Here is a 21,767-nt window from a genome sequence, read left to right as displayed (position 1 = left end):
TAGCGTGCTAATGCTAATCGCGATTGCTAACCGTTTAGCATAGGCTAATTGTTTTGGAGTTTAATAATGGTTATGCACAGAAAATAATTAGTAGTTGTAGCCACTCAATTCAACTCATGTAGATATAATGATGTATGTGTAAACAAAATGGTGGTTAGTGTTTGTTTACCTTAAATGTTCATCGCTAGCGCACTGATGCTAATCGTTAAGCTAATTTTGTTGGTGTTTAATAATGCATATGTACAGAAGATAATAAGTAATGAGAAGTTATATCCACTCCAAAAATAATACCGATTAGAATAAAAAAATAAAAATTATGGGGGGGGGGTAATAAATACAATTGAATAATCAATAGGATAATCGATTTTAAAAAGATTTGACAGTGACAGCCCTAAAACTGTTAAGTACAGAAGCGAGCGTTCCTCCTCCACTAACCCAAACCAAGTAGCGCGTTTACGGCAGCGCCAGTGCGCGTCTGCGCCCCACCTCTCGGCCCCTCCCGCCGCGCCTGCTTCACATACACAAGATTAAGTAGCAAAAGTGACATCCAAGACCAATCGGGCCACCCAAGAGAAGCGCAAGCGGCGGAAAGGCTGTCAGAGCCCCCTTTGGCCGCATTCATCTTCCAGCCTCTCCTGCCCTGCCAACTCGCATCGCCTTCAAACGGCGGCGGAGTGAACTTTTCCCTCCCTTGCGCTCCGAGCCGCGCCATCAATTAACTCTTTGGGGGACAATTCATGCGCGCCCGCCGCGGCCCGGGCCGCTTCAAACACGCACGCTGAATGGATGACTTTTCCAGACTCTGCCAGACTTGCGTGTCATTTAGCGTCGATGGGACGAGGCGGATAAACGACGTTTGGGAAGCTCAACGAGGGCAACGTGCTAACTGGTCACATACAGTGGAGCCTCACAAGCTTGCTTCTGCAAAAAAAAAGCGATCACCGCGATCGATTTTTAACACAAACCCCACTCAAATGTTTCTAACCTATTATTGACAACAACAAAAAAAACAATTTTAATCTTGAGGCGGCATAATGCTGCTAGGCTCCTGCAGAGCAAGGAAGAGTTAGACAACACTTGTCAAACAGCTGAAGCGTCCATTCACTCTCAAGCCATTTTCAACACTTAGGATTGGTTATTAATTTGTAAAATAACAGAAAACCAATTTTTTTTTTTAAACATATGCTATTTTATGTTAGCTCATCTATGGCGCTTCACAAGCTTTCATTAGACTAAATTAGATGAAGTGCCTGAACATTTTGGTGTTTACAAATGTAATGTTTAATTCTATTTTTCTTTTCTATCAGTTCTACAGCAATCTTCAAATGATAGTAACAAATAAAGCGAGTGGCGTGCGTAAATGTGTTTAGTGTGTGTATAAAACTAAATAAATATATTTTGTGTATAGTCTTTCTATCTTTTCAACTATACATCTGCAATGAGTTCACATCTTTCATCTTTTTGGAAGGGGGTGAGGTGTGTTGGGGTTGGGGGTCTCATCCAACCTGATATTGGTGTGAATGGGAAAGTGGCACAGGCGGATAAATGGCGGAACATGAGTGTGTAATGCAGCGAATGCCTTCGGTCCCAGGAGAGGGCCTTCCCCTAACCCTGGGCCCAAATAGAGGGGGCATGTCGCGCCATCTAAACCGAGTCCTACCCCCCCCCCCCTTCTTTTTGAAGATGCTGGGAATCAAGCAGCATGCCACAGATACTTTCTACTGGTTCCAATTTACTCCAATACACATGGTTGTAACTGTAAATATGTCAGCTCGCATCAGCTACTCAAGAACATTCTCAGAGTGGATGTGGATTAATAAACGTCAGTCTAAGATTTGTTTTTCAGTGTCAACGTGATGTGTATTTATTTATTTTTTGCATTTGTGTGGCAGATGAGAATTTTTTTTTTTTTGTAGCGCAGTTTTTGGTTTGTTGTACACCTTTGTCAATAAAGTTAAGAGCTGTTTTGTTTGGATGTGTCAATGTTAGCAAATGTCCCACTGCAGACAACAAAAATCACTTCATCATTTTAAGTGCCTCTAAATAATCCTAAATAAAGTTGAGATGGTCAAGTTGTCTTTTCCCACAAAAATCTTTTGTCTTGTGTCAAGTTTTTAGATCAAGGCCAAAAAGTTGAACCCTGATTTCATTGGGTAATAACACATTTTTCCGTATGTATGTATATTTCTGAGTCTGCACCTTTTTTTTTTTTTTAACAGAAGTTGAACCTGAACTTTGACTGCACTCTTTTGGGGTTCGTTGTCGGTTAATGGAACACTCTTCATAAGATGAGAAAGCAGAATGGAGACGGATTTCTTCTGGAACGACGCTGTTTACGACTCACACACGCAGCTACAGCGGCAACACTTCCTGACAACTCATCAGCTGACCAACACGAGCCAATCAGGAGCTAACAAACTTTTTGGTGAATGCTAGTGAATGAGAACAGCAGATTCAACACGTCAATTTAGCTACTCGTATAAAAAAAAATATATATATATATATATATATATATATATATATGTAAATTGTAAATAATAATTCTGGAAACATAAATGTATAAGTAAATATATATTTTAACAGATTAACTTAAATCTTACTCAAGTATATACAGTGCACATTTGCCATGTTTGCCATTTTGACGACAGCCATTTTCCTTCAAACGTTTGTGTTCTAATGAGTCCACTATACCAAATTCCATTTCTGCCTCGAGTGCACATTGAATCTGCTGTAGAACAGCAGCCGGTCATAATGAGGATGTTGTACAATCCCTGCTCTCATTGCGCATACATTCGTGCACTTATAACGCTTTCAACTTTTACGAAGAGCGTTTTTTTTTTTCCTTCTTCTTCTTCTTTCCCCCTGCGCCGCTTCTCACCGAGCGCATTTCAAAGGCTAACAGCAACACATTGCCATCATTCACGGCCCGCCGACCCCACCGGACCATTACACTCATATCAGATCGGTGCCTTTGATGCGCCCGGCGACAGAACAACATAAATAGCGAGCACAAGGCTGTGAAAGATTTGCAATGCAGTGCGTTAATTAACGAAGGCTTATACCAATTAGGCACCCACGGCTGGTATGCGAACGTCAGTGCAGTCACGCAGAGTGGGACCGGGCGGCAGAGTAACACCACTGTTTACTGAACACAAAGGCCGCAAACAAGCTCCGGGAGCGAGTACGCCGCCAAGTGTGAAGCCCCTCTCTTTCAAACCCTTCGCCGCTCGTTCACATCGCCGCGGAAATGCGTTTTGCTACGCTTTTTGTTAGCAGTCCGTGGGTATGTGGCGTGCCACTGTATATGTATGTTTGGTATAAACAGAACGTGTGACGCAGTTCATGGCGTGAATGACAAAAAACGCCACTCAAGTTCAACTTGAGCCATGTCGCTCATTTAAAATGGTCTCGGCATGGAAATGTCACGGTTACAAACAGCATGCAATGATCTACACTGAATGAAATATATAAATCCATTCCTTCTAGAGCTGTCAAATTAATCCCATTTTAGAATTTTCATTAATCACCATTAATCACTTAATTAAAAAACGCTTTTTATTCAAATTTTTAGTGTTCATTTCCCCCTAATCAGTTAATTACGTGCATTATTTAAAATGAAAAACAAATTGTCCCAATAGTTTGACATGAAGAAATATTCTGAATGTCATAGACAAAAATGTATTAAATGCTTTACTTTAATCCATGTATGTGTGTTTATTGTTCAAACAACCCGTGCTACCTTTAGCGTAACCATCCGCTGTCAAGATAAAGGATCATCTGCGGTCAAAATTAATAGTACGATTCATCTGTGTTAAAACATGATTAATGCAATAATTTTGGGTGATTAATCAATAAGTTAACTCTGACAGCACTAATTGGAACCCAAGTCAATCAATCACTTACTTATGCTAACGCAGTCTTACCGGTATTTATATATATTTTTTTTAAATCTGTATGAACAACACTTGTCGGCCATAAATATAAAACAAATGAAAAGTACATCAGTTTGCCTTCTCGGGTCACATGACGACACAGCTGCGAGTCGAGACTGTCGTAACTCCAGAACAACCGTCATCTTAAATGTTCCCTTTCCTCTTTCCCGCTGTCAAGTCCATTTAGAGGTTTGACGTGTTGCCTAAAGACCACAGACGCGAGTTTGGCGACATGGATTTGACTGACAATTGTATTGTCTGTCATGCAAAGGTGCATAATTGACAATGCAAAAGGCTACTTTTTGGAATAAAGCGTGTGAAGAACTCACCATGTTGTCTTGAGGGTGGAACCATCATCTATGGAAAGAAAACTCCAAAGGCAGATGGAAACAAAACGTCGGCCAGAAAAACACAGCCGGTTTGGCCAACACATATATTTATCCCATCGTTTAAACAGGTTGCGATTGTACTAATCGAATCTGTTCCTCTTCAGCCGCCTCACACTTCATGAATCAAGTGCGAATTATTAGGAAGTCGCTAATGAGGTGAATGTTTGAAAAATGAAAAAGCCATAATGACGGCAAGGTTTTGGTTTCAACGTGTGATGTCGTTTTTATTGACAGTAATTGCACAAGTCGGCCGCGGGGCGGGAGGGACAACGGGAGGTCACGGCGACTAACAGACGCCCAACGGGGTTTACTTAGCGGACCTTCTGGTCCTCTTATCCCAAGAGAAGTTGGCTCCGTAGGATTTGACGCGAGGCTTTGGGCTCCGTTTGTCGGTGATGTGGTAGCTCCAACCTGGAGGGCAAACATCAGCGTGAGTATGTTCGCCTTGGACCGCTTCCAACCGCGGCGAAGGCGTCGGGTGGACATCAGCGAGCTGGCTGTTGTCACCCGGTCGTAAACACAGGACGGCCGTCTTTTCAACAAACTTTTTCCCCGCACGCGCTCAGGCGACAGACATCGGCCCGTTTGAATCCGCTCGCTCACACTTTGGACGCGATTATTTCAAGTTGCATGCCACCATCTTGATCTCTGAATGTATATTTCAAGCCGTCCGTGTGATCGTCAGTGCTATTTGAGTAGAAACTTTGTATTGTTTAACTGAAAAAGTCAACCAGTCTTCACTATGATGGAAGGCGTTTGATCCTATAAGGATACTCAAACACAACAAAACGTTGAGTGGACTATAATCGTCTCACCCCCCACCATGTATATATCCAATCTTTACGACTGGCATCTTAAAGAATTTACAATTTACAGTGAGCTTTAGGTGATGTTGGCCCTGCAGTGAAAACCTACCCGAAGTATTTGCCCAGTCGTGCTACACTCTAAAAACTGTTGGGTCAAATGTAACCCAATTATGGATCAAAAATGGACCGATCCACTTTATTGGTCAATTTGACGCAACTTTATGGGTTGTTTTATATAAAATGACCCAATTTTTTGACCCAAGTAAAGGATCTGACCAATATTTATTTATGAGTTGTTTTACTCTGAAAGACTCAAAGTTGGGTCAGAACGACCCAAGTAGATGATCGGTCCATTTTTGACCCGTAGTTGGGTTATTTTTGACCCAACTCTTTTTAGAGTGTAGTATGGTAGGGAGCAACATCGGCTTGCCTATTTACACATTATATAACAACATCTACAAGTATTAACCTTCTATAGCTGATAACTTATTTGTAATGAAAATATCTTGTTTCCAAAAGAATACACAATGCGTATCAATCGTAATATTGTGACATTAACTCATCCATGAATTAAAAACAGAAGAGAAAATCAACACAGAATAGTAGTAATAGACCAGGGCCGATACCAATTATGGACTGAACTAAACCACACCAGGACACACAGATTAAAAGGCTGAAATATAATTACCGTTTTTCTCCGCAAAAGCAACGGCGTCTTCCTTGGAGGAGAAAGACAGCAACATGTTGGATAAGGGATCAGCACTGCAAAACAAAAATAAAAAGTCACATCAAGAACCTTGTACGTAAAACATATTTGAAGAGCGCTTTCGTACGTTGAGGCCCAGCCCATCAGCGGGTTCTCCCAACGTTCCCTGGTGTCAAAGTCCATCTTCCACTTCTTGGTGGTGTTCACTCCCGACTGCATCGCGGTTTTGGCGGGCACGAAGATGTGAACTTTGCGTGTTTTCACGTGCTCCTCCGGCACCCCTGTCACAGGAGTGATGTCCTGGGAGCACACATAAGAGGGGCAATATAAGCATGTAGTCACACGAAGTTGATAAGGTGAGTTGAGGTGAACATCTGCTTCAGATGCTACGTTATTTTGGCAATCGGCTAAACTGCGCTCTTCCAGGATTTTCAATTTGATTTGTTAAATTATGTTCCCCCCACATGTGAACATAAAAGATTTGCGAGGAGGAGGGGAGGTTCATGCGAGAAGGTTGACTTGCAGGTGCTCCACAAAACGCCAATGTATTCTCCATGCCAGAATCATAGAAGAGAGCAGAAGCTACCTTTTAAATCATGGAGGCTTTGCATGCATCAGCAAATATTTATGTCCCCTTTTATACTATACACTAAAAATGTTTTATTGTTTTGAACATATATTTAAAGGTAACGTTAATGTCAACATTTCATAAAGATATATCTTTCCCACAGCTGTCCAGAAACTCAAGTTGCCTTCAGCTCTTTTAAACACAAGACAAAAGCCTACAGTGCCTCTCCAAAGGGCCAGTGACCCGAGTCCCGGTTAGACCCTTTTCACCAAAATCCAGAGGTGGAAAATCCAGGTCCAGAAAGTAAAAACCCTGCCACAGTTTGGCTTTAGCGCCTGATGCTAGCTAGCTAGCTCACCAGCTGCCACAGTTTGTTCCCTAGCTAGGTAGCTTCAGGGGCTAAAGCCAAACTGTGGCAGGGGTTTTACTTTCTGGACCTAGCTAGCTATCTCCCTAGCAGGAAAACGAGCTAGCTAGCTCCATGGTGCTCGTTTACCTGCCACAGTTTGGCTTTAGCGCCTAATGCTAGCTAGCTAGCTCCCTAGCTGCCCCAGTTTGCTTCCTAGCTCCCTAGCTAACTAGCATCAGGGGCTTAAGGCAAACTGTGCCATGTTTTTTACTTTCTGGACCAAGCTAACTAGCTCCCTAGCTGCCACAGTTTGCTTCCTAGCTCCCTAGCTAGCTAGCACCTGCGGCTAATGCCAAACTGTGGCAAGGTTTTTTACTTTCTAGACCTTGATTTACCACCTCTGCCAATATTATTATTACTCATTTTGGAACTAAAAGTTAACAGAACTTGAGGCTCATGATTGTGGTGATATATTTACTCTAGAGGTGTCAAACTTAATGGATGAAAATGACAACTAATCGATTATGAAATGAAGAAAGAACCTTTTTTTAATTTCTTCTTCTTTTTTTTTTTATTAATTAGCGTAATCATTCAAAGCTAGTGCAGAGTTTCCCCAGCGTTTTATTAGTCTGACGGCAGACCAGCCAAATCTCACCCTGTATGGACTATTTGATTCATCGATGGAATACTCGATTCCAAAATGATTCGATAGTGACATGACAAGCCCAATTTCACACCAAGAGAAAGTAGGCCACTGTGACAAGAAGATGGAATAGTTAGGGGGGTTGGTGATGATGTATTTTCCGGAGCAACTGGTGGCCCTTCAAGCTATATCAAAGACCAGGTCCAATTCTTGGCCGAATTAGCAAACAAGCGATGTGAAGCGGGCGACAAACCCCAGACGAACCTCCCATCGCGCCGGCAGCAGCCACCCAAGACTGAGGCCTTCCCATTCAATTGAAGAATTTTACACGTTTCAATGGCCATTACAACTTCAAAGAATCAAATTTTCATCATTGTCTGCCATCCGCCGCTTGATTTGTAGAGAGGAGGAAGGGAGGGTGGCGGGGTCGCTTTGCATGAACTCCACACACAAAAGCCCGTCTATGCTGCGGCAAAAGAGCTTCCAATGCTATTGTAAATGACAGGTCCAACTACTAAACTACTAAACATCTTTGGCCGTGCTGCGACTCAATGTAATCATAAACAAGATCTGCACATTGAAAGGATTGTGAAGAGGAAAGGAGGGACAAAAGGGGGAGAAGAATTCACAAGTGCTTGGTAATTATTTCCGTCTGCCCCATCTACTTAACCTTAACAATTCCTGCGTGTCGCCGAGAAGAGAAAAACATGTTCTCTTCACCCGAAGGGAGAGCGGCGAATGGCTGATGACACAAGAACAGCCAAGACAGTGTGAGAGTGCAACTAAATTAAGACGCCTAAGTTTTCCTTTTTTTTTTTTGCAAGTAGGAAGCTGCTGAAGAAACACAAACATGTTGCCGTCGGCTGGATTTAAGTAGCAATTGTATGCGGACGGATGACAGAAGGATCCAAAGGACGGCACTATGGAGACCAAACCATGACTTGATTCTCAGCATTCACATCGGACATTTCAAATACATTTCCTCCCAAAAATTGTATTTACACTCTGGAGCGACTTGATGCACTTTTTGCCTGAAAAAATACGGTAATCCATTGGTCATTTGGTACCAGGCTGCACAGTTTAAGTCTAGGGGGGGGGGGGGGGGGGGGATTAGCTGAGCATATGTTAGAATAAATGTACACAAGTTATCCCATATTTACTCTTATAGTATTGCAAAGCATGGCTCATGCTCCTGCAGCTTGCCCTTATCACAAGATAAGGACTGAAACATTTTGTTGTTGGCGCTGTGTGTTCTCCCTCCCCTTTAGAGCAACAACGGCTGTGTAGGGAATGTCCCGTAAAAAAAAAATATAGAGGAGGCCTGGCTGAATGTGTCCAGTTCTCCTCGCGTGCAAAAATCATTTAAATCTCTTGTCTTCCTTCCTTGTCTATTTTTTTTTAAATGTTCTAGGTTGACTAAACCTGACAGCATATACGTACTGAACATCATCATTACGGTGAGAATATTTGATTTTTGCCATTTACAGGTCAGGTGATTAAACTTTTTAATCGTAATTAATCGCATGACTTCAATAGTTAGCTCACAATTAATTGCATATTTTATATCTGTTCTAAATGGGAAAAAAAATCTAAATTTTTATACTCTTGTTAACATAGAAGTAGGAAAAAATAAATTAATAGAAATATGGCTGCATCATTGATAGTAATTTCATAATTCATAAAACTGACTTAAAATTAAAAAGATGTACTGTGTTGTAAAAAAAAAAAAGAGCGTGATATTGATTTGTGCTGGTCGTTTTTCTGCCACTGGGTGGCATAATTGCATTTGTAAGACATTGGTGACAGCTCAGTGCATTTTCCTTTTCATATTAAGAGCTGCCTAATCTTTAACATGAAGTAACTTTGTGAAATTCTGCACATTTTAAAAATTGTAAAATACAACTTGACCACAGTCTCCTCAAATATATGCATTGTTATTACCGTAAATTTATTACTGTTAAATTTTGACATGGACGTATCTGCTGCATTGCTGCTAGAATTCCCCCAGTACAGACTTTCCAAGTAAGGGGCGGTCATTAATTGTGCATTTAAAAAAGTGACTCCAAATAAACGGACACATTTTGACACCCCTAGTTTTGACACAGAAAAGTAAGAATGCATTTTTCTTTACATTCACTCGACAAGAAGTACATGTTATGTACAGCAGCATTAGTGTGAACACTTGATACTCCGATTTCACCATCCAGACGTAAGAGAAATAGTACGGTGAGTGATTCATCCGGATTGAGTGGTGCTTGAATCACATCTCACTCAAAGGTCCTTGATGAAGGCGGTAGGATGTGTCAAAACAAAGGCACTGGAAACACACTTAGCTCATTATGGGCCACTGTAAGCACAAGTAGCAGTCTAGACTTGGACCATGCCTGCATACATGAGACCGAGCACTCACGAGGTGATCGGCCCCGGCAGACTGTGGGCCACAATACCGGGATTCACAAAGGGAACGATTGTGGCTGGAATGCGCTGTGTTCCCAGGAGGACTAGGCAGTAGCCTTTACAAAAGGAAAAACCCGCACGGTGGGCACTTTTTCTTCTGCCACGTACAGGAAGCAAAAATGAGAACTATCAAGTTTGACACTATTCACAGGGCCTTCACGGGGCCCGACAATACCTGGCTGCGCAGACAGAATGCAGAGCTTAAGAGCGGGGGGGCGCGGGCGCTAAAGTCTCCGTCACGTGAAAGCGTGTCGGTATTTGTGACACCTCCGGGCCGCATGCCAAATAAAGAGCACAGGGGGCTTGTCGCGGTGGGGCCGCCACAATGCTGCAAGCCGGTACCCCTAATGCGCGGTTGCATAAACACCGCATGCACATGATAACAAGCACAATATGGCTGCCTAGATAGGCTGTAAGAATGTATTTCTGAACTGCAGGTTGAAGCACAATAACAACATGTGAGATTTTTTTTTTTCTTCAATGCTCAAAGTATCCATGAAATCAAAGATATTTGGCCCTATTTTGGCATTTCAAGTTAAGTCTGACTTCCTGTCCACTGGAGCATTTTGTTATTTTGCACTTGGATGACCTCCCCTCCTTTAATCCTGATTGGTTACGTTCAGTCTGCCATTAATGACCATGAATGTCAGACTTTTTAGAGTTGTTTCCCAAAAAAACTATCAAGGCACAGCTAAGGATGCTTAGCGAGGCTCAAAAAAACGCGGCCGTGTGTGTGCGTGCGTGCGTGCGTGCGTGCGTGCGTGCGTGCGTGCGTGCGTGCGTGCGTGCGTGCGTGCGTGCGTGTGTGTGTGTGGATGTGACAGACACAAACTTTCTTCAAGCCAACATCGTGTCCATATTGTTTGAATGATTTACACAAGATTGTTCACATTTCCTGCAGTGCATTTCCCACAGTTTCAACAGTGGAAATTCAAACCTACTTTTGCCTCCTCGGTGATATCTGCTCTCAACGTTCTTGCTGATTTCATTTGCAGATCGACTTTCTTTTTTTTAAAGTAGGGGACATTTTAAGGATTTTTGTGGCAAAAGTAAATGGAAATAAAAGTGCCTTGAAAATATTTCTGACTAAGGACATCCAAGAAAACGCACTAGACAATTCATCTGAGATCACGAGCGGCCAAGTTGGATGAAGGTAGAAACCGCGTGGGGGATAAGGACTAGCAGCTAATACCGAAGGACCTCACGGAGTTTTGGCGGATCGTCGCCAAGATCTGGGAGCGGCGAGTCCTCTGCGCCGTTACTGTTTGTTCGCTTAACCCCGCTTTTCTTGCTCGAACACTTGATACTCCCCTTGCGACTATTGAGAAGAAGAGGATTATTTTAGTCCTAAAACAAACCATAAAAAGAAAATTCACATCTGTTTGTGTTGCTCCTTGACGGCTCAATTATTAGAAAATCATCTGCGTGCGACGACGCCAAGAGGTGGACGTGCACAACGTTAGCATAGTAGACCTCAGCTACAATTTTTTGGGTTGCTTTTTCTTTAGCACTTGGACATACTGTATATACAGTAAATATTATTTTTACATTTAGAATTGGCTACATCTTTTCAGTGCTGTCACTATCGAATATTTTTAGAATCGATTAATCTATCGATTATTCAATTAATTAATCGACTAATCTGATTCATTTAAATTTTGCATTTAAGTGTATTAAAAAATATTTTTTCCTTGATTTCTGTTTATTAACTAATTTCCTCGCAAAAACATATAAATACATTCTATTTCAAATGTTTAAGTGACCCAAAGACATATTTATACGTTTTTTTTTAAAATGCTAGAGCATACAGAAGTCTTTGATGCAGCCTCTCAACTGCACAGAACGGTTGAAGCAATGGTAGTGATTACAAAAACGGCCAGCAGGTGGAAGTAGAGTATAAGAGATCAACCAGGGCCATGTTGCAACAAGCTCTTTTCCCCAGTGTTTTAAATAGATTTGTAAATAATGAGGACATTTTGCTATATTGTAATGCTAATTGCTTCTAAACAGAAACAGATAGAAATATACTTTTTTCCTAATGAAAGAAGAGACAAATTTTTCTTTTGGTTTTATAGCAATAGAACACACTATTCTGCGGGCCTTGCAATATCAGTCAAAATCCAGTGAAACAGCCGGGACCGAAAGGGGATTGCTTCAGTAAAAATGGCTGGGAGTGAACGAGTTAACCAGTCATCAAAACAGATGTTTGCAAATGTCTTATTTTGAAACACAGAAGATAATCAGTCTTCTTTCATGAAGAACTACAGAAATCAATGAACAATTACTGTTTATATGCTGAAATCAGAGGATTTAGACAATTTTAAATAAAAAAAGAATGGCTCCAAACAATTACTCGATTATTAAAATAGTTGTCGATTACTTTGATAATCGATTATTTGTCGATTAATTTTGACATCTTTTTACACTTGACAATAAGAAATTTGAAAAAGTGAAATGCCCACAAGTGGTACAACTTTCCTTATTCTAGAGTCAAATTATTTGCTATTATTTGTGCTACCTATGAATAAGGGAATTCAGTTCATTCTAATATGACAACTAAAGTAATTGATTGAATGTCTGACCGATGGACCCCGATTGTTTGGCAAAAATGTCTCACTCGGCAGCAGACGCCATGACAGCTATGACACCTCGGTCATACGGTCAGACTATCGTAGCACAAACATCCGTACGGCAAAGCTGCAGCTCGGCAGCCCGGAGAGGTCGGGGGGTCAGCGGAGCTGAATCATGTTGAGTCAGCATGTGTTGAAAGCCCAAACACATCACCCTTAACCCCACCCCCAGCCCCGGTGTCCAGGCAGCACCCAGACCCAGACCCTCACTCAACAACCTTCGCCGGTTCCCACCTTGGCAACATCTTTGAAGTGTAAAAAGTGTGCCAATTACTGATTTGTACGTAGAAACAAATCTCAGGTTGCTTGCTCGTGTATGCGAGTGGTCGTGGCCAAGAGAACAAGAAGCAGCTGGCGCGAGGGTCATCTCGAATCTCACATTACGCATACCATCAGGATGGAAAAGACCGGATGGACCTTTTTGGCTATCATGTCTGCTGTGTAGCAGCATCCTATACATGCTTGATTTGAGTGTTCTTTTGGACAATGTTGCCAGTTTATGCAAAAATGACTTTGAAGCCTCCATCTTTACTAAAATAGCGCAGATCCAGAACAACCGATTTGCCAACACTGGACTGCAATCAATTTAAAAAAAAAACTGTTGACGCATTGTTGTTAGCGCACTTGAAGTCCCAACGAAAATGTGTTTGGCATGACAGCTTCATGAGTCTTAAAATACCTGAAACGCGATCTGAAATGGAACCGGCTATTAGAATTTGTCACTCATTAATCCTGCCTGTCTGTAGTCTGGAGTCTTCCAACAAATCTCAACAGTGATACGTTACTCTTTGGTGGATTAGTCGACTCAGTCAGTCCATTTGTTTAGTGGCACAACTACAACAAGCAGCCAGGAGGGGGATAAAAGACGGGTTTCACATGAAATCCGACTGTGTCTAGATTATAAACATACTGTGTCCCTCGGAGTAAACACAAGTAGCATGCAAGCTGCCAACAAGACTTGGAAACTGCCTATAAAATTGCTCAATACTGACAGAGCTGAGGACTCCTCTTAAGAGGCTTAGTCTCTATGGAAGAGAGTGTTAATGAATGAAGTCCTATTTAGTGGATGATGCATAATAAAGCCACTTGTCTGACGCCCTTCAAAGACATCCGACATCCGCAGACACAGCTGACATTTTTTATTTCACGTGCCTTTCGAGAGGGCGACCAGACAAAACACACTTGAGTTTGTGTCTGGGGTGGGTGCGAGGGGACGGGAGGTGGGGTTGGGTCTGGTGTCGCGAACGTGCTCGGTGTCTGAGGCTAGACAGCCGTAGAGAATATACACCCCTGTACTGCCGACTTAAAACTGCTTGGGCTAAATATAGCCCGCCTGCGAGCAGTTTGCGTTTTATAGTGATTCCTCTTCACTGGGCAAAGAAGCACATTTGATTTTAGTTTTATGTTGTATTATTAGTATGACATCAAGTTTACTGTTTGAGTAACAGTAGCTTGTAATGCCATGGTGAGAATAGTCAGGTTTACATCCAATTGTTTGGAATTTTTTAAGCAAATTTACTGAAAATGCGCAAAACATACATGCGACTGTTTCCATCTGTTCTTTTTTTGCGAATATTGCGAGGGGACTCCTGATCCACCAGTAATTTTAAGACGACGACCAGGATGCAACTGCGCCGTGCGATGACAGCTTTTGTAGTTCTTAATAAACGGTAGTGTTGCTTTGCTGTTTTCCATCTAAAATAGCATTAATATTCACTTATTTAATTCATTCCAGTAAGATTTCTATTTCGTCGTCTCTCCAAACATGCCATTCGACATTGCGTTAGGATTACAAACGTACAAGAAGGTCTTGTCAGCGTTTATTCGCAAAACTTGTTTGCGTAGCCAAAATTTGCATTTTTCTTTTTTTCGACCATCCACCAGCTCCAAGCGTTAACTTTTTTGCGAATTTTGGGCCCTTTTTCGAATTACAAGCGTTTCCATTCAGTTTTATTGTCGCATTTCTTGAAAATTCTAATAAAAATGGGTGGATGGAAACCCAACTAATGTCTACTCTCTGGCTAATGATATTAGTTAATTCATTCGATAATGAAACAAAGGGACTCTTTGTCCAACCACTAATGCTCAGTTTGGATTGGTTATTTATCATGTTCATTTTTATCTCCGTATCCACTGTCCAGGTAGCAGGATCAGACAAAAACAACGTAATCATTTCCACAAAATAAAGGCAAACATTTTATTCCTATTCTTAATAAAAAAAGTACATTATGAATGGTTACGTACCAAGTTGTACAGAAATGGGGAAGATTCAAATCAGAACTGGACTTCAAGGTTTGTGCTCTAGCCATGGCTGAGGAATTACAATGCCACCTGGAAGAATATACATGCATAGGGGGTGAATGAACAGCTCCCCCGTCCGCCTCGAGCACTGGTTCTCAAGCCTTCCTCGAGTACCCCTATACAGCCTGTTTTCCATGTCCCCCCCCAACCAACAAAGCTGAGGATCGTTATCAGACTTCATGCAAAGCTTGCTGGTTAGCTGATCGCTTGAAACACCTGTGTTGCTTGTGGGAGACATGGAAAACAGGCTGGATAAGGGTACTCGAGGACTGCGGCGGAGAACTACTGCCCTAGAGTACCCCCATCACTTGAGGCTGAGTTGCTCTTGCGCAATACATGAATGTGTTCATGAGTCATAATCCCTACTGAGGGCCTTTCTATTTGTAGTTCCCACTTCCATCTTTGTGAAGGCAGAATGTTTGATACAGGTCCTGATTACAGGGTTAAGGTGTACATAATTCAGAACAATGAGGTTACATAAACCACCAACCCACTACAACAACTTTTGGGTCGTTTTTGAGAAGTTGCTGACAACCTAACTCGCACCGATGAGAACATAGCCTCGTTGGCAGAAGTAATAACAGCGCCGTCCAAAACTTCCCTACGCCATACGAACTAAGCAAAAGCGTGATTGGTTGTGACACAATTAGGACGATGATAATTGGACGCATCTTGGAGCTGTCATGTATTTCATAACAAGACGGCACGGACTTGGCGCCAAGAAAGATGTGGTTTGGTTTTCTCACAAGCAGATCAGTTCAGTTAGATGTTATCTGCGAACATTGCAGTTCTACTGCTGGCTCCATTGGCGGTGTTGCCGCACAACTATAAAGGAAGCGGGAACAATTGCGAGGGCTTATGAATGTACCCTGTGTCTTTGCAGCAACCACCTTGATTGACAATCTGACATTTTGCATTTTGATTTCAGTTTAGGGCTGAACACGCCACAGAGTTTGAGCCGCGAGTCTTTTCTTTCTCAGATGGGACGTTAGATAGCCAACAAAGACTCCTCTAAATGTACAAGAAAGTAAATATTTCCCAATTAGAAGACTCACCGTGCAAAGCATCCAACAGGCCAAATAGTTTCATGCTTCAGCATATGTCTTTTTCTTTGCCTCCCCTTCTCAATTCCCCGCTCACCAATAACCTGCCTCCTCTCCCTTGTAAAACCGAAGTGCCTTAAGAGAACTCTATAACAAGGCTTCACAAGCACTTTAAGATGATGGTGTTGTCTTTATGTGGAGAGAGGGAGCGTGCTTGCCCTTGGCTAAATTCAACATAGATACTCAGACATATTGCCATTGGATTATCGCTTATTTTACGTACTTTCCGGGACTAGCGGTGTAAACTATCTCTGCCAAGGGGTGAGAAAGCAAAGCAGAAGGCTGGGCCACGAGTGAGGGAGGTCGCAGACATTCCGTGTAAAGCTGTGTATCAGTGGCCTGCCAGCCGGACGCTGGGAGCTGCCCAGCATGCTTAATCAAACAGTAATTACAAACAAAAGCAGGTCGGCATGGGCAGTCTAGGGAACAGCTCTGGGCACTGGGGCTCCATCACGCAGGGCTTTTTTTCATCCCTTCTTTTTGGCAGGGTCTCAATTGAGGCGCTTTTTCGACTATGTGCTCAGAGACATGTCAAACATTTACATTTTTGCACAATATGCTAAGTATTAAGTTTAGTCCATCTGCATAGACGTTCACTTAAACGACAGAAAGAAAATTATTTCAATTTGTTTCCTCTACATATGAATGGCTTCTAGGAAAGAATTATTTTTTGTTCGTTGCAAAATGTATGGTACAACAAATAAATGCTCGTTGCTATCCAATAAACCTTATGGTATATTTAACTGATGTGTGTAACGTCGACACTAAAATCTGCTTTATATGGAATACCAGACTTTTCTGTTTTATTAATACTCTAACATAAGCTTCCTAGTCTTACAACATCCAGCAAATTATTGGTTTATTCATCTCAGTTTTTGTTCTAAGCTCTAGCAAAATCCTGAGCTCCAGGAGACTCACCCAGCCACCCCCACCCCTCAAACCTCCCAATCCATCTGTAATGGAGATGAGCAATGCACAAACTGCGGATGCAAGTTCCTGTAAGCATTGTTTTGTTTGGGACAGATGGGATCGATGGGCAAGATACTGAATGTCACCCAAAGATTCAGACAAGACTTTTTGGCGCTATATCAAAAGATCGTTTGGCTGCGGCCAATATGCAAGCTCATCTAAATGAGGTTATTCAGAAACGTTGGCACCACGACACAGCACTTTCTCCTCGGGCTGCTCGGGAGGGAGGCCGGACTGAGACCTTTGTTTGATTGGTCTAACCAGAAAGCAATTCGCACTTATTGACGTCCGGATGAACGACTAGCGTGCTGACATAGTCGGAATGGCCAAAAGGGAGAGTGCTCCCATTAGCCTCTCCCATGTGAGACGGGGACGGCGGTACTGTAAACGGCTGAGGGCCTTCTCTTTTTGGGCCCGTCTGAGCAAGTGTTGGAGTTCTTCCCGCCCGTCGCCAGTAACAGCGGCCCACAAAGGGTCCTCTGTGGCCGGCAACACTGAAGTGGCCACTGTCTTTTTTTCGCGAGTCTCAGGGTGTCTCACAAACTTTTTCCAAGCTTCTTTTCTTTCACCGCCGCCCCCTCCTCATTTTTGAGGCCCTTTTTTTTTTCCTCCTCTCTGCTGTTCCTCTCAGTAGCCCCCACTGAGAGGACAGAGACAGACACTCCACCCAGCCAAAGGTTTGTCTGCCAGTATGGTCAGCTTTGGTGCGGGACAAAAGCACACTGACGCTGCCCACACACAGAACCAAGCCCCCCACCCCACCCCACCCCACCCCCAACCCAGCAAACCCCAAAAACAAGCCCACAACAGACTCCCTCATTCTTACCAAACTCACTATTTATTATCTCTTATCTCCCTTCTCTTTTAATGGCTTTAACAGTAGAAACTCTTAAGGTCCAGCACAATCTGCTCCCGGACAACTGTCCACCTCAGATTTGTTCAAAACCAATTTTTTTTTTTTTTTAAAGAAACAATGGAAATATACACCATTGATAGATCACCAACGAATGGTTTCTCTCATTTTGCTTTCTATCGGTACATGTTTGTGTAAGCCATTTGTTTAAATTCTATAAATAAATGACAACGATTCCAAATATAAATATTGTCATTTATAGCAATAATTTGAAGAAATAAAGAGTTTAGTGTTTGTTTTGGTCTCTTTTTTTCCAAAACTTCCTTGTGACAAGAAAAAAAACATTAAAACATGAACTAATGTTTAGAGAATGTTTAGAAAAAATTGGACAAATCAGACAAACCCTGACGAGAAATCAACATTCACTACCTTTGCAAACGTTTGCTCCCTCAGTGGGATATGGGTGAAAATCGGAATTGAATTGAATTGACGGGCACTGTCCCCACCCAAATCCCCATCGACGAATATGATTCGGCGCATGTCATCCGTCTCCCACCATTTACGAATATTTCTCAGGCCGAATTTTATGCCCAGCACGTCTTAAAAAAAATAATAATAATTAAAAAATTATTGTAATTGTATTAAAAAAATGTTTTATATTATGCACTTTTTTCACCATTTCCTACATACATTTCCTTGCTTTATCTAACACTTTAAAATGGCTGTTTTGTTTGAAGCACACTAGTGACATACACGGTCTCATTCTCACCGATATGTGATGAGAATGAGTTTGTCTGAATTGCATTGAATTCACTTCCCGTTACTGCCATTCATATTCAAATTCATATTCATCCATTGAATCGAATTGAATTGATATCTGAAATTCTTGAATTTTGCCCAGCACTGGACTCCATATACTTCACATAACTGGCAGTGTATTTGCTTCTTTTTGTCTGCATCTTATCGGTCAGGTATTGCAAAATACTAGCTAACTGGCCTCTTAAGCTGAAGTCTTTTGTGGCTTTTGAGGTTCCACTGCATTTCAAAGAATCTGCTTTTGTTTTCACTTATATTGGTGTGGGTTTCAAAAACTGTGCTACTTCATATGAAAAGTATGAACATACCCCCCAAAGACTCATTGTGTGGGATGTTTTTACAAAATTAAATGAAGCTGAAAAATATGAGCAAGTTCATGAGTAATAAAGAAGAATCGGAATGTGAAGAATGCAAGTTCAACATCGAAGGCCCAAAGTGGATCATAAGACAAAAGCTACATTAGTTCCATATTCATTTACAGTGTATTCACAAAGCAGCCTAGGAAGTTCAAAATAAACTGTAAGGTACACGTAAATTAGCAGCACAGTGTCCTAGTGTTTAGAACATCTACATCAAAGTTCTGAGGTTTGGGGTTTGGATCTTGGCTCGTGGTCTCTTGTGAGGAATTTGGATGTTCTCCTGTGGTTGCGTGGGTGTACTCCTGGTTTGCTTCATCCCACATTCCAAAAGCTTTCACATTAAAAGTTCAATGCAGACTGTGAAAAAGAAATTGCCCAAAAGTATGAATGGTTGTTTGGTTCTATGAAGCAATTGATTGGCGACCAGGCTCCAGCTCCCCAGTGACCTTAATGAGGACAAGCACTACATAGAAGATGGATGGATGGATAGATAGATGATATTACCCTCCTTTGGTTGTCTGCATTCATTACTGGTAAATTTAAATAATAAAAAACATTTTTCGTAGGTGGATTCGAAGATTGCTGCTTTTAAGGTAATGGGTATTATTGAAATCACAGTTTGTTTTTTAAATATTTTGTAATAGTCATTTTGTTATTCCACCTTATCTTAAGCATGTCGCCCGCCAGCACAAATCACTGTATCATAATTATAGTGCTTGCCAGTATTTCACACAGTATCCAATTTGACTGATTCCGGGGTCAATTTGGCAGACTAGAAGAGTTTGTAACATTTTCTTCCACAAAAGCGGAATTGTTCTGGCCTCTGATAAAACCATTGTGTAGTCGGAAAGTAGCGCATGAGACACGTATCAATTTGTGTGTCACGTTGTAACAAGGAGAGAGTCCTTACCAGTTTCTCATCAACTGTGATAAGCTGCGTGTCTCGTCCCGCGCCCTCTGCCAGCCTTTGTGCGGACGTGCTTGTAAACCTAAAATCATTAGGGTACGCATTACACACAGAGAAAAACAAATCATAAAATACATGACAAGCGGCAAAAGTGACAATTACGCAGGTCAGACTATCGCGGGAAAAAAAAACGACAAAGTGGGAACCCCCTCACCCCCAACTATTACTTCTGTCTGGTGAATTTCTGGCCGAGTGTAGCTCTCATCCTAATGACAGGACGTGCTTCGTGTCAACTGTGGTCAACTGTCCGACGAGGACCGACTGTGTAGCTCTTTGTCAATGTGCAATGCGCATCCACAGCGTCATTCTTTTGAACAACCACAAAGACGCTCCTCCGCTTTGCCCTCTGTAGTGTCGGTGCCGATACTGTACGGATTTGAAAAACATAATTCGATGATACGTCACTAGCATATATTCTTTCTACTCTGTGAAATAGGATTTATATTATATTATATTAATGCCATTCCAATAGGGTGAGAATCTCTGTCATCCGGGGGGCAGCTGAGGAGGGAGACTGACGCAATAATTGAGCAACACAACAAATCGTTAATTAAGTTTGTCGCCAACTCTTTTAATAATTGATTTTTATCGATTCGTTTTTGCGGCCCAAGTATTTTTTAACAGCTGAAATGCTACTTTTTTTACTCTGTTACATTCAGCTTGCTACTTTGTATTCATTCCTGCCTCTGTTAGTGTTTGACGAGCTCAACCTGCAACAAGGCAAACAACTTTTCAACTGATCACAAACGATCTACCACTGTGTGTACATTAATTAAGCTATTAATGAATGTAATTGCTACCTAAAAGGCAAGTTTTCATTGGCAGCCCCTTTGCCGGATGTTACCGGAAATCGTAGAATAAATTAGATAAATGAGTACCAAATAAACAGCAGATAAAGCTGTACATGATATGGCGATCAATATTAGCATACAATACATTTAAAAACATCGCACAAATACTATAATATCGCAATCTTTGTTCACATCTTCGGGTGTCAACAAGCCATTTCCTTGGCATTGTGGAGATTCACTAATTGATTGTGGTACTGAATTCCACTGGTGGGGTACCATTAAGGATAAGACTGTCTGGACGAATACATCAAGATTGTTGTTAGCTCCTCTATTAGTAACAACTTACTTATCTTACTTAAGTAAAAAAAAAAATGGCTACTCTCCCTTCCTCCAGACTTACGGAGTTTTGTTTTGTTTTTCCAGTCATGACAAAAACTTTTCAATAGATGTTTAGCTCCCGCAAAGAAATGTTGCGCAACTGTAATTTTCGACTCCAGCTGAGGTAGCATTGGCTAGTTACTAGCTGGCAAGCAGAGTGTTAAAGGACGTTAGGACATTGTCTTTTATTTTATTGTTTTTGAAGTCTTGACACAATCATTTAATTTGTTAATACGTACGTCTACCTTCCACTTATTGCCAATATTTTTATTTAATAGGGCATAAACGTATCTGAAGTATACTTTTAGCCGGTGGCAAGCTAGCCACACAGTCTGCGTGCTACATTCTCGTTCTCTATCTATTAGAAGTCGCATTTGATCCAAATTCACTCCACGGCTGCGCAAACGAATGTCGAAGGACCACACAAATTAGGTCATATCTACCTGAGGGGGTTCAGGAACGCTTTAGAAGTCGCGTTTATCAAAGAAAGACGTCCCAGTCCCACAAGTGACATTGAGGTCGCCATGTTTGTTGTCAACAAGCACATACGGCAGCCGCGGAGGGGAAAAAACAGTCAAGAACGCGAAAAAGTGTGGCAGCCGGTAGAATGTGACCCATTCATAGTCCAGACATGTTGAACAAGAGGAAGAATTTTTTCACAGCACATTAAACGAGTCATCACTTGCAGAGTATAACAAAATCCATGCAAGCATTTTCTCTCCACCACGATGTCATGGTGAACGAAGTCCA

The 21,767-nt window shown here is 41.8% G+C and overlaps 2 protein-coding genes across 2 annotated transcripts in view; one reads left to right on the top strand and one right to left on the bottom strand.

Annotated features, from left to right (window-relative positions):
* Window positions 1-2,429, top strand: part of arl15a (ADP-ribosylation factor-like 15a) — a 95,406-nt gene extending 92,977 nt beyond the window's left edge. Inside the window, exon 6 of the transcript XR_015094807.1 lies at window positions 2,220-2,429. The gene's annotated coding sequence lies outside the window, so the exon portion shown is untranslated. The remainder of the gene's footprint in view (window positions 1-2,219) is intronic.
* A 2,089-nt stretch (window positions 2,430-4,518) lies between these two features.
* Window positions 4,519-21,624, bottom strand: ndufs4 (NADH:ubiquinone oxidoreductase subunit S4). The gene is made up of 5 exons (XM_086075571.1): window positions 21,461-21,624; window positions 19,792-19,870; window positions 5,961-6,133; window positions 5,816-5,889; window positions 4,519-4,732 (listed from the first exon to the last, which is right to left on the bottom strand). The coding sequence occupies exons 1-5, from the start codon at window positions 21,562-21,564 to the stop codon at window positions 4,629-4,631; spliced, it is 534 nt and encodes a 177-aa protein (XP_085931697.1). The 5' UTR covers window positions 21,565-21,624; the 3' UTR covers window positions 4,519-4,628.
* Between the last annotated feature and the right edge of the window lie 143 nt (window positions 21,625-21,767).

This window comes from Leptonotus elevatus, chromosome 5, assembly GCF_054856555.1.
Source record: "Leptonotus elevatus isolate MCC_2025b chromosome 5, RoL_Lele_1.0, whole genome shotgun sequence".
NCBI lineage: Eukaryota > Metazoa > Chordata > Actinopteri > Syngnathiformes > Syngnathidae > Leptonotus > Leptonotus elevatus.
The sequence above is the reverse complement of the archived record's forward strand: the minus strand, read 5'-3'. Positions and strand labels throughout refer to the sequence as shown.

What these genes read in the sequence shown, in the direction of transcription:
- ndufs4 (XM_086075571.1), bottom strand. Translation starts at nt 21,564, where the DNA reads ATGTGCTTGTTGACAACAAACATGGCGACCTCAATGTCACTTGTGGGA. An exon ending in CTGATGGGCTGGGCCTCAAC is followed by an intron (nt 5,890 to 5,960) that starts GTACGAAAGCGC and finishes TTTGTTTTGCAG; the next exon opens with TGCTGATCCCTTATCCAACA. An exon ending in TGCTTTTGCGGAGAAAAACG is followed by an intron (nt 4,733 to 5,815) that starts GTAATTATATTT and finishes TTTGCCCTCCAG; the next exon opens with GTTGGAGCTACCACATCACC.